The 13,852-nt window shown below is 40.1% G+C and overlaps 1 protein-coding gene across 8 annotated transcripts in view; it reads left to right on the top strand.

Annotated features, from left to right (window-relative positions):
* Slc41a2 (solute carrier family 41 member 2) overlaps positions 1-6,188 on the top strand; it is a 124,927-nt gene extending 118,739 nt beyond the window's left edge. For all 8 annotated transcript variants that reach the window (XM_047549181.1, XM_047549178.1, XM_047549182.1 and 5 more), the window contains one exon: positions 3,006-6,188. In XM_047549181.1, the coding sequence (XP_047405137.1) occupies positions 3,006-3,191 (186 nt within the window). In that variant the 3' untranslated portion in view covers positions 3,192-6,188. The remainder of the gene's footprint in view (positions 1-3,005) is intronic.
* The last annotated feature ends 7,664 nt before the right edge of the window (positions 6,189-13,852 follow it).

Below are 13,852 nucleotides of genomic sequence, written 5' to 3'. Positions count from 1 at the left end.
CCTATCCTGGAGAATGTTCTGTGTTGCTGATGAGAAGAAGAGATATTCTGCTGCTGTTGGATGGAATGTTCTGTCAGTGTCTATTAGGTCTGTTTGCACAAACTTGACGTTTCATTGTTGATTTTATATCTGGATGATCTGTGTCAAAGTCCCCCACTATTTTTGTAATCGAGTCTATCTCTTACTTTAGATCTACTAATATTTGTTTTATATAGTTGGATCATCCTGTGTTGGCTGCATGTATATTTACAATTGTTAAATCTTTTGCTGAATTGATTCTTTTATCAATATATTTGTCTGTCTTTACATGTTTGATTGGTACCTGAGATTGAACTTAGGGGTGCTTTCCCACTGAGCTACATCCCTAGTAAGTTGCATAAGACCTTGCTAAATTGTTGAGGCTAGCCTCAAACTTGTGATACTCCTGCCTTAGCCTTCTGAGCCACTGGGATTACAGGCATGTGCCTCTGCACGCAATGCTTTATAGTTTTTGATTTAAGGTTTGCCTTATCTGAGTATAGTTACTCTGCTTGTTTTTGGTTTCTGTTTACATATATCATCTTTTTACAACCCTTTACTTGTAGTATGTGACTGAACAGTGAGTGGGTTTCTTGTAGGAAGCATATATTTGGGTCTTTTTTTTTCCATTTGCCAGTTTGTGTCTTTTGATTGGTGAATTTAATCCATTTACATTCAAGACTTTCATTGGTAAGTATAAACTTCTTTCTGTCAATTTGTTAATTATATTCTGCTTGCTTTGTAGGGTTTCTATAATTTATGTGATTTGGTAGTTTTACGTCATGTAAAAGCTTGATTCTCTTTTGTGTTCTTCTGGTGGATTTTATGCATTCATGTGTTTATGGTGCCAGTTATTCTTTCATTTCTAGTGTAGGACGTCCTTAAGTATTTCTTGTAGGTCTGATCTGGTGGTGATTAAATCCTTCACTTTCTGCATTATTTCTTCTTCCGTTTTGAAGAATAATTTTGCTGGGTATAGTATTCTTGGTTAGTAGCTCCCCTCTCCACCCAGTATTTTGAATGTATCATCACATTGTCTTCTGGCCTGTAATGTTTCTGCTGAGAGATCTGCTTTAAGTCTAATGGACCTTCCCATATATATATGATTTTTTTTTGATCTTTTCTTGTGCTTTGACATTTTTACTATAGTATGCATTTTGGTGACGGTCTATTTTAGTTGAATCTAGGTTCTTTGAGCTCCTTGAATCTGGATGTCTGTATCTCTGAAGGTTTGGGAAGTTTTGGGCTATTTCATGAAGTAGGTTTTCCATAGCTTTCCCCTTGACTTTGCCTCTGGAATATCTGTCTGCGTAAGAGTGTTCTCCAAGTCTTGCAGGCTTTCTTCACTTTTCTTTTCTCTTTGGTTTGACTGGGTTAATTCATAAGGCCCATCTCAAGGTCAGAAATTCTTTCTTCTGCCTGTTCTAATCTGTTATGGAAGTTCTCACGTATGTTTCATTTCATTGAAGTTTCTAGTTCCAAGATTTCTGATTGTATATTTTTATGACTTCTGTCACTTTGATCATCCCTGAAACCAAGGCTCTTATTGATGGTCTCAAAGTCAATTGAGCAGGTATTAGATCCTATTTTCTTCAAATGAGAAATTTAAGCCGAGAGTGGTAAGAAACTTGCCCAAAGGAAGAACCGAGAATCAAATCCAAATCTTATAACATCCAAGTTCAGGATTCCTTCTAATATTCCGTGCTTCCTCAACTGCCCAGACAGAGTGTCCTGATGAAACTGTACGTGACTCCAAAGCATCCTCATGCAAAAGATACTGGGGCTTAGAGTGCAGCCTCTGACAGGTGTGCAGGGGCATCTGAAGTACCTGTCTCCCCCTGAACAAGCCACTCTCTCCTGGTAAAAGCATCAGAACTGAACCTACAACACTCAGCCACTTGGGACCCAAGGCAAGTGCTTCACCCCATGACCACCTACTTGCAGAATAGCGAAACATACCAGCACTCGGTATGACCTCTGAATGAGGGTGGGTGGCCTTCCTCCTGCACATACCAGGTGTTCTCAAGGCCTGCAGGGACGAAATAGTAATGACATTGATACTGTTAATCTCCCAATACACGTTTGCTGAAAGTTTATTGTATCAGGCACTGAATTATTTAGTCTACTATTTAATCCTTATAACATTTTCACGACTTAGGCGCCATTATTATCCCTGACGTGCATTTGGAGGAATAGAAAGGTGAAATAACTGGCCTGTGTCCAGTTAGTAAGTGCTCGAGTTCTCAACCCGTTGGTGGCATTGGCCAGCTCATCCTGTACCAGCGAACCTTCACCTCTCTCTGTCCTGGGTTCCTTTTACTTCCTTGGGGTTTTGAAGGTGAGAGAATTGTTCCCCTCTCAAAGGATCAAAGAACAAAACATGGATGTAACCCCAAAATGCAGTGTTTCACAGAGCTTCTCATATGTCTGATATTCTAGAAGATCCTTACACAGGTCCACCTTGGTGTCTGCTGAGCCCTCTGAAGTATTTCAGCTGTGTGTCCCTCCTCGAGGCTCCTGGCGATTGTTCTTACTGTTGTATTGAACTTTTCCTTCTCAGGCCACAAGTGACCTCTTACCATTCACAAAGGAATGGTCAGCTTTCCATCTCCAGCTCCTTGGGATGCCTGGAATAATTTCTTATTTTAATTTTTATTCTCTTCTTTGTGTCTTAGTCCTTCTAGAAAAAGAAGTTGAAACCTAGGAGCGGTTTAGAAATTGTACGATGCTGTTAAAACAGGGGCCACTGTGGTTATGGAAGATTGGCTGAAGATGAGAAGATACGCATGGAAGGTTTAAGAAAACTGTTAAGAATGTTTAACCTTGTTAACATTGTTGAAGAATGTTTTTCCTTTTGAAAGAAAAAATCCTGTTACTGAAATATTTCTTCTCTTCAAGGACGCGTGCAGTGCTGTTCCTTCCGAGACCAGTGTCCTGTTTGGGGTGGGAGTCTGGGCGAGAGGAGTCACCTCTGCGTTTTCCTCCAGGTGTTCACCCTGCTGTGGATTGCTGACTGGATGGTGCATCACTTCTGGAGGAAGGGAAAGGACCCGGACAGCTTCTCCATCCCCTACCTGACGGCACTGGGCGATCTGCTGGGGACAGCTCTGTTGGCCCTGAGTTTCCATTTCCTGTGGCTCATTGGAGACCGAGATGGTGATGTTGGAGACTAATAAATCCTGCACGCTGCTCTCAAGTTACCAAGGAGGAAAACACAAGACAACCACTTCTGGCTCCTTTTCAAACCTCTTACGTCACTAGGTTGACTTCTGCCAGGGTAATCTTCAGTTGGCCCTGATTCAATTAAATGGCCTTAACTTTTTTTTAAGGAATTTGTGCTGAAACCAGAATGAACAGTATTTGTGCTGCTTTTTGTAGAATAAATAATTTGACATAGACCTAGATACAAACTCAAGCTCTGAAATTAATTAAATAGGAAAGAATATATAGGATGTTTACAATGAATGATTTTGAAACCACAGACATAGCAGAAATGTACATTTATTGTTGTTTAGGTTGTAATGTGGAGTTAGAGGAAATGGAGCCCCAGCTCTGCCTTTGACGGGTGTGTTGTACTTCAAAACATACCATAGAACGGAAGGTACCCCACCAGGCTTTGAATCATCTGAATTATGCCACCTCTGTGCTAGCTGAGGATAAATTTACCAATTACTCGCTCCTAAACTGACCTAAATATGTTCTACTGAGCATAAGATAAATTCGCTTTTACCTGCATCTAAAATTACCCTGTGCCAATGCTAATTTAATTTCAACTCTGCAAGCTCTTGGCAGGCGCCCCTTTAAACATGGAATGCTCTTGAGAGGTCTTTAATGAGAGCAGTAGGCCATTTTTGATCATTGATTTGTTGATCTTTCTCAGAAAACAGTGAGAAACAGAAGATAACTTGAGCTGCATTTGTAGACACAGATGGCAAGAACAAATGTGTGTGTGTGCGTGTGTGTGAGAGAGAGAGAGAGAGAGAAGCTTTTGCTGAACTAAAACGTGAGTGGTTGCTAGTCAGGATCACAGTGCTGTTGGGCCACCAGCACTATAGAGTTGTCCCTCAGCACAGTTAACTGATGCTCTTGTCATTTGATCCCAAAACTATCCTGCTGAGCAGAATTTAGTATTTGTTACCTACATTAAAATTAGTGGTTTATTATTATTTCAAAAAGAGCTATATCACTTAATATAATCCAGATAGAAGATTTAAGATGGGCAAGAGGTTCCTGGGCCCTTTTTAGGAGGCTAAAGGGACACTGGGTTAGGCAGCGAGCTCTCGTGCCTAGACGGGCATCTGTTGGCACCGGCTTGTATCTACAGGGACCTTATGTACACTGATTAATTTCTCCAATATTTTTCTAAAACTCTCAACTGTGGACTAACCACTTGGCAGACACCTTAGTCATTCAGTAAGTGAACACTTTTATTTCACATACAGTTCATGCTTTAACTGCAGTGTAATCTCTGAAGGCCATTATTTAATAATGAAATTATTAAACAGTTGAGAGAATAAAATGCACATAACTTTGATCATCGTGGTTTAAGTTGTGAGTTAGCATTATTATATATAAATAGTAGGTTGTTTATAAATATATTGGGGAAGTATTCTTGTTAAGCTCTTTCAAATAAGGGGGCTATGGTTTAGAGGTATATATTTTTGCTTACTTTTAAACTTTAATTATTCCATTCTTCTGTCTTATAATGAAGGTTTTAAGGCAGAGAACTGAGCTAATTATGGAATTTCTCCTTTGGAGAGTTATGATATCATATAGTGAACATTCTTATAAAAGAAAGAATGATTAAATTTAAGTTGATGAATATTTAGCTGCAAAGATTTTTATTTTTTAAAAAAATCCGTGGATTATTTTTTTTAAATCCATGGATCATATCTTTGATTTTATTGTAAAGCATTTTTAAATTATTTACATTTGGGCTCTATGATTCATATACATTTACACTTCTGAATTATTTCTATTGATTTTTTTTTTAACCTAGAAAAAAAATGCAAAGCAGGGCAGAGTTTTTAAGTTTTAGCTAACAACTTTATCTGGTATAGTCCATTTTCCAAAGCACCTTTAAAGACCTGCCATGCATCCTCACAACCAGAGCGGTGAAGGTCAGACATTGCTCCCTCTATCTCAGAGTAGAGGACCTGGACACTCAGAGATGCTATGTTAAGGTTGCACCACTGCTAAGTGGCTAGTTGTGAGCGCCCTGAAGACCAGGTCCTGGGACTCCCAGGTCAGTGCTCTTTCTGTGACACATCTGTGGCCCTCCAGTTACCAGAACCCACGTGATAAACTGCAAAGAAGCCAAGTGGAGAAACAGGGTTTGCAAAAGCCAAATGGAGCAGCGCTCCTCCTTCAGATCAGACGGGAAGCCTCGTTCTAATGTGTCTAAAGCCAACTCTAAGTCATTCATGTTCCTAAGATCAAGGAAAACAAAATGACGAAAATATTTCTGTAACAGAAGCTTGGGAATAAAGAGCAATGTTGCTCCTATCCTCCCAGATCTTGCTATTTGCCGTGGATGATGATAATTAGGATGACCGAATTGTCTCCTTTTTCTTTTGCTCCACAATCTGAGTTAGACCAGCAAAATGTCTAAAAGGCATGTAATGGGGGGCAAGAAAGAATGGAAAAATCAGTCACAGATTAACTGATTATATAGGATACAATTCCTTTAAAAATTACTGCTGGACTTTTGAAAGCCTTCACACAAGTAACCAGTAAGATGATGTTTTATTTACCCATAAAATAATTTATTTTCAGCCTTATATAATATAAAACAACAGTATTTATTTTTATATCATATAAAATCTTCTGCTTTCCAAAATTCTTCCTTTCATTGATTTATTGGATACTTTATTTACACACATTTTTAAGTCATATTTTCTATTCTTGCCAACCATTTATTTCTTTCAAAAGTAAAGTTTCTCTGAACCTAATAAAATGAAAACGTATGGTAATGTATCTTCTGGGAGACATAAAAAAAATCCCGCAGCACAGACTCTCAGTGAGGTTGCCAGCTGAATGCATTTCATGGGTCTTTGGGTAGCGGGGCTTTCTCGCCTTACATGATCTCTGTGGTGTAGTTTACCCATGGGTAATGGACCTCTGTCATCTGAATTGTTGTAAACTCAAGAATAAAATTTAAGAAATGTTGACCCAGGCTCATTGTGCTTGTTTCTTGATGAGCTTGTGTGGAAATCTCTCAGAAGAGACTGGGTGACTTCTTATGTGTTTTTATGCCGTGTAACAAAGGCAGTGGGCCACACCTACCTCCAGGGCATTGCTTTGCCATTGTGGACTGTGAAGGACTCTCCTCATTTTCTCACTCCCCCCTGGCCCATCGGCCCTGCATCCTTGACTGACCCCTTTATGTACTGGAGGGGCAGGACAACGGCTCTGGCTGAATGTCGCTCTGTCTTGGCTTTGCCCATAGCTGAGCAGCTGAACATGGCGCACGGCTGCTCTGGAAGATCTTCCCATTTGCATCCTCAGACATCAGCTTCACTTTCTGGGAGATCAGGCGTGTGTTCCTGCCACTGCACTGAAAGTGTGCCTGTCAAGGTCACCAACAGTCTCCGTGTTGCCAAAACCAGTGATGAGTCCCCAGCAAAATGTCTCATCTCATTCAGTCTCTAAAAGGTAGTGGACACTCTCCTTTCTCCTTGAAGTATTGACTTTGTTCCTGAGACTCTGCCCTTTACTTTCTTCCCTACTTTACCTGAAGCTCCTTGTCAGTCTGTCTGTCTTGGGGGTCCTCTCACCCTCAACTTCTAAATGTTGGGAAGCTCCAGGGCTCCGTTTTTGTCAGCTCTCCTCTATTACTTTCTTTCCCTAGGTAATCTCACCATCTCGTTGTTAGAAATAGCTATACTGATTATTTCCTCCCTCTCCAGTCCCAGCCTCTCCGTTGGGTTCCAGGTCTGTATTTCCAGTTGCCTGCTGGACAACTCCACGGGAGTGGCCGCTCAGTCTCACAGACGTTTAGACCACATCCTTCCACCTCGACCTAGCTGGCTTCTATCGATCGCTGTATCCATCAAATATGACATCTATAAACCAGGAAGGAAAGACCAGTGATCCAATAGGATACCAGCTGGGGCGGGGGTCCTTTATAGACAAGAAAACAAATAGATGTTCAGTCCAATCGAAGCAAATTAAGTCATACTATTGAGATACTACTCACCCATCAGATGGGTAAAAATTCAAACTGGGTAAAACGTTTGCTTGGCAGGGCTGTCGGGAGATGGACAAAATTGCTGGCGGTGGGACGGAATGATAGAAGCTCTGTAGAAGTGACTCTGGCCATAGATGACGACAAATGCACTCATCCTTAAATCTTGTGATCCCACCACCACCACCCTGGAACCAGGCGAGAAGGGTCTCTGGCCTGGGACCCCTGCCGCCTGATTTGCTGCAGAGTTTCACAAACTGCAAGCAGGAGCCAAGTTCAGCCTGCTTCCTGTTTTCGGGAACAGTTTCATTAGCATACGACCATGCCCCTTGTTTACCTGTGGTCTGTGGCTGCTTTTCCTCTACACGGTGGAATGGAGTAGCTGCCGGAGAGAACGTGGTCTGCAGACCCTAAAATACTCCGTCTGGCCCTTCGCACACGCATGCGCACGCGCACACCGGCTCTCCTACCCCTGCTTTGGATGAGTTCTTCAAAGGAGAAAGGAGAGTGTCCACTTTATTTCTAAAAAAAAGACTTTATTTCTAAGTCTCCTCCTGGTGTTGGGCTGGTGGGGGGCTGCCGAGCAGTCTGGGCAGGCCACCCCCAGCGTGGACTTGTCCTTCACGGTCTGATTCCGGAAGCACACCGCTGGCAGCACGATCACTATCTAAATCCTGCCACGCTGGCCAGGGCTGTTTCTCCCGTACAGGGCCCTTTACCCGCTTGTGGAGGGTCAGCCAGGTGCCACTCAGCCTGTGGGGTTGCTCTGGGATTCTATGGCCTGTTCCAGGAAGGCAACTAGGTGAGCTCATAGCTTTTACTGGCCAGAATGAAGCTACCGTGTTGATTCTGGGCGACTGTGAGTTGAGAGCGCTGGGCCACCGACAGCCCACAGTTAGGCCCTGGGCTTGAGCCTCGGCTCTCCTGCCAGCATCCCAGCGGGCACTGCCTCCGGTGCAGAGCGTCCGAGGGCAAGGTGGGTGGCGGCACCCCACCGCCGGCACTCAGGAAGGCCTCCCACGCCTTCTGCAGGTTCTGTGCCACGTGCCAGCAGCCCTCGGGTGGCCATTCCTTTCTCTTCAGAAGGCATGTAAGGCCACTGCTCCACAGTCCACCCCCCAGGTGGTGTCCTTGCCGCCCGGTGACCTGCGGATGTCACACCAGACCAGGAGCAGGCATTCTCTGGGTGGACGGGACACGGTCCCCGCGGTGCTCCTGGCCCCTCACCTGTCCTCCCCATGTGGAGGTCAGGGATGCGGCCCACGTGGAGGGCGATCTCAAGTCAGGAGGGCAGTTGTCAGAGCCCGAAAGCCAAGGCAGGGCTGGAAGCTTGTGGTTCTGCATTTATGTTGTACAGTTGCAGGTGGTAAAGTTAATATGATGGAAGAAACGATCACTTGTGTTTTCCTGCAAGCCCTGGCTCTGAACGCACAGTGACCATCCTTGAGAGACTCGTTGGAAGCCAGAATTCCCTGGGGGCAAGATGGATGGATGATGTAGCCACGTGAGGGATGACGTAAGTGGCAGATGACGGCATTAGGGAAATGCACAGAGGCAAGAAAAATCCCCGTTTCAACACAAAAGACTGGCGTCTAAGGCATTGTGAGCAATAATTATCACATCTTTTTCTTGCGGTGAAAGATGAAATTAGCCAGGAATGACACATTTGACAATAAAGAAAAAACAAAAAGATGGTACCCGGACACTAGGAAGAAGCCTCCTTGGCACTTACTGGATAATTCTCAACTGCCTAACTACCTCTTTTCTACCCTGTATATTAAAACTTCACCAATAAGTCACTGTACTTCATAGGGGCTCAAAAATGTTTACAAAACAGTTTAAAGCCAAACTGCTGCTGAGGACAGGGGCCCTGTAAAGAGTACTTGTTTGGCTGGGCATGGTGGCACATACCTGTCATGGCAGCAATTTGGGAGGCTGAGACAGGAGGATGGCAAGTTTCAGGTCAGTCTCAGCAACTTAGTGAGAACTTATCTCAAAATTAAAAAAAAAAAAAAAAAAGAAGAAGAAGAAAAAAAAAAAAAGGGTTAGGGATGCGGCTCAGTGGTTAAACCCCCCTGGATTCAATCCCTAGTACCAGAAACAGAAGAAAAAAAAAGGTACTTCGAGGCAATTTATTATAGCCTTATTTGTAATAGCCAAAGATAAAACATCTCAGGGGTCCTAGTGGCAGAAGCTATGGAACATCCACACAATGGAACAGTATGCAACCAGGAGTCAAAGCACAGAATTTTTATAAACTCGGATTACCGGGGTATTTAGTAAGTCAAAAAAGCAACACATGGAACAGAATATTTTCCCTGTTTTGTAAGAATGAGAAGAAACACAGGAAAGGATCTAAGAACAATAGTTACTCAAAGAGAACAAGGAGCAGTAAGGGTATGGGAACAGGGATAGAGATAAGGCTTGCCGGTGTCGACTTTTTAGATCACTTTGGTTTTGAACCCTGTCCATGTATTAATTAATAAAAAATAATTTAAAACTTTTATTTTCAAAGAAATTTTACTTTAAAAGAAAAATGTATTTTTTTCATCTGTTGCCCCACCTTTAGAAATCTGTTCTAATAATCAGAATATATATTTTTAGCAATTTTTGGTTTAAAATTTTTCATTTGAAAATAGGCTTAAAAGTTTAAAGATAAGATTGGTATTACATATAGTACTATATAGTCAGTGAATTTATCTTTTAAAGATCCTTTGATGAGTTAGAAAAAAATGTCATGACATAATGTGTGAAATGTACTGTATAGAAAACTATTATGGAAAATGTAATAAAATATTTCATGAAGAAAAAATGAAAAATAAGTGAAAACCAGCAAAGGGAGGAACTACACTAGCAGAATAGTCAATCAAAGGAGAAACTAATTCAACTTAAAAACCAGAAATAAATCAAGTGACAGGGAATAAAAATCATATCTCAATAATAACATTGAATGTAATTGGCCTAAACTCATCAAACAAAAGACATAGTCTGGCAGATTGGATTAAAAAACAAGGCCCAACAATATGCTGTCTCCAAGAGACTCACCTCATAGGCAAAGACATCCACAGACTGAAGGTGGAAGGATGGGAAAAAACATATCACTCACATGGATCTCGTAAACAAGTAGGGGTTTCTGTCCTTATATCAGATATGTGGACTTCAAGTCAAAGTTCATCAGAAGGAACAAAGAAAGTCATTTCATACTGCGTAAGGGAACCATATATCAATAAGACATAACGATCATCCATATTTATACCCCAAACAATGGAGCATCTATGTACATCAAACTCTTCTCGGTTTCAAGAATCAAATCGAGCACAACACAATAATAATGGATGACTTTAACATGCCTCTGTCCTCACTAGATAGCTCCTCCAAGCAAAAACTTAATAACAAAGCTATACAACTAATGAATATAATTATTAATTTAGACTTAATCAACATATGTAGAATATATCATCCATCAAGGACTGCATACACTTCTTTCTCAGTCGCACATGGATCCTTCTTTAAAATGGTCCATATTTTAGGCCACAGCAACTCTTAGCAAAGGCAAAATAATAGAGATAATACCTTACATTCTATCAGATCATACTGGAATGAAATTAGAAATCAATGATAAAATAAAAAAATAGAAGCTACTCTAATACCTGGAGAGTAAATAATACACTATTGAATGACCAAAGAATAGTAGAAGAAATCAGGGATGAAATTAAAAAAATAGAAATAAATGAGAATTATGGCACAACATATCAAAATCTCTGGGACACTATGAAGGCAGTTCTAAGAGGATCTATTGCACTGAGTGCAGTCTTTAAAAGAATAGAAAGTCACCAAATAAATAACCTAACATTACATCTCAAAGCCCTAGAAAAAGAAGAACAAATCAACACTAAAAGCAGAAAACAGGAAATAATTAAAATCAGAGACAAAAATCAATGAAATTGAAACAAATTTTAAAAATAGACGAAACAAAAAATTGGTTCTTTGAAAAAACATCAATAAACCCTTAGCAAAACTGACAAAGAAAAAGAGAGAAAAAACTCAAATCACTAAAATTCATGATGAAAAAGGAAATATTACGACAGTCACTATTTAAATACAGACAATGAGTGACCAGAAACTACTCTAAAAATCTATACTCCAATGAAATAGAAAATCATGACATCAACAAATTTCTAGAGACATATGTCCTACCCAAATTGAAACAGGATGACATGGAAAATTTAAACAGATAAATTTCAAGAAATGAAATTGAAGATGCCATCAAAATCCTACCAACAAAGAAAAGCCCAGGGTGTTGGGGTTATAGCTCAATAGTAGAGCACTTGCCTAGCATGTGTGAGGCACTGGGTTCAATTCAGCACTGCATATAAATAAATAAAGGTCCATCAACAACTAAAATAAAATAAAAGCCCAGGACCAGATGGATTCTCAGCCAAGTTCTACCAGATCTTCACAGAAGAACTTACACCAATCCTCCTTATATTATTCCATGAATAGAAAAGACAGGATCTCTTCCAAACTCATTCTATGAAGATAGTATCACCCTGATACCAAAACCAGACAAAGACACATCAAGAAAAGAACAATTCAGGCCAATATCCCTGATGAATATAGGTGCAAAAATTCTCTATAAAATTCTGGCAAATTGCATACAAAAACATATTTAAAAGATACTGCACCATGATCAGGTGGGGTTCATCCCAGGGATGCAAGGGTGGTAAAACATATGGTCAAATAAACATAATTCATCACATCAATGGAGTTAAAGACAAAAACCACGATTATCTCAATACATGCAGAAAAAGCATTTGATAAAATTCAGCATCCATTCATGTTCAAAACACTAGAAAAACTAGGGATAGTAGGAACATACCTCAACATTGTAAACACTACATATTATTAAACCCAAGTCTAACATTATTCTAAATGGAGAAAAATTCCCTCTAAAACTGGAACAAGACAGAGATGCCCTCTTTTACCATTTCTATTCAATATAGTCCTTGAAACTCTAGCCAGAGCAATCAGGAAAAAGAAATTAAAGGGATATGAGCAGAGAAAGAAAAAAAAAACTGTCACTCTTTTTGATAACATGATTCTGTATTTAGAAGGCCCAAGAAAACTACACCAAAAAACTTATTGAACTCATAAATGAATTCACCAAAGTAGCAGGATATAAAACTAACACCCATAAATCAATTGTAGTCCTATACACCAATGATAAATCAGATGAAAGAAAAATCAGGGAAACTACCCCCTTCACAATGTCCTCAAAAAAATTAAATACTTGGGAATCAATCTAACAAAAGAGGTTTAAAGACCTCTACAATGAAAACTACAGAACACTGAAGAAAGAAATTGAAGAAGACCTTAGAAGATGGAAAGATCTCCCATGTTCTTGGATAGGCAGAATTAATATTGCCAAAATAACCATACTACCAAAAGTGCTGTACAGATTTAATGCAATTCCCATTAAAATTTCAATGACGTTCTTCATAGAAATAGAAAAAGCAGTCATAAAATTCATTTGGGTAAATGAGGCCCAGAAGAGTCAAAACAATCTTTAGTGAGAAAAGTGATGCAGGAAGTATCACAATACCAGACCTTAAATTATACTCAAAGCTATAGTAACAAAAACAGCATGGTATTGGCACAAAAATAGAATTGCAGACCAATGGAACAGAATAGAAGACACAGAGACATGCCCATATACATATAGTTATCCCATACTAGACAGAGGTGCTATAAACATACATTGGGGAAAAGATAGCCTCTTCAACAAATAATGCTGGGAAAACTGGAAATCTATATGTAGTAGTTTGCAATTGAACCCCTATTTCTCTCCCTGTACAAAACTCAAAGTGGATCAAGGATCTTGGCATTAGACCAGAGACCCTGTACCTACTAGAAGAAAATGTAAGCCCAACTCTCCATCATGTTGGCTCAGGAATGGACTTCCTCAATAAGACTCCTAAAGCACAGGAAGTAAAATCAATGTAGCTCAGTGGTAGGGCCACCTGCCTTGCAGGTGTGGGGCACTGGATTCAATTCTCAGCAGCACATAAAAATAAAGATATTGTGTCCATCTACAACTAACAAAATATTTTTAAAAAAGAAGTAAAATCAAGAATCAATAAATGGGATGGCATCAAACTAAAAAACTTTTTCACAGCAAAGGAACAATCAAGAACATGCAGAGAGAGCCTACAGAATGGGAGAAAAATTTTACCAACTGCACCTGAGATAGAGCATTAATCTCCAGGTATATAAATAACACAAAAAAACTTAACACTAAAAAAAAAAAAATCCCAATCAATAAATGGGCAAAGGAACTGAATAGACACTTCACAGAAGAAGAAATGTGAATGGGCAAAAAATATATGAAAAAATGTTCAACATCGCTAGCAACTAACGAAATGCAAATCAAATCTACACTGAGATTTCATCTCATTCCATGCAGAATGGTAATTATCAAGAATACAAGTAACAGTAAATATTAGTGAGAATTTGGGAAAAAGGTACCCTCATACATTACTGGTGGGACTGCAAATTGGGGCAACCACTCTGGAAAGCAGTATGGAGATTCCTCAGAAAACTTGGAATGGAACCACCATTTGACCCAGCTATCCCACTCCTTGGTTTATG

Source organism: Sciurus carolinensis, chromosome 4, assembly GCF_902686445.1.
Source record: "Sciurus carolinensis chromosome 4, mSciCar1.2, whole genome shotgun sequence".
NCBI lineage: Eukaryota > Metazoa > Chordata > Mammalia > Rodentia > Sciuridae > Sciurus > Sciurus carolinensis.
This window is presented reverse-complemented; position numbering and strand designations above follow the sequence as displayed.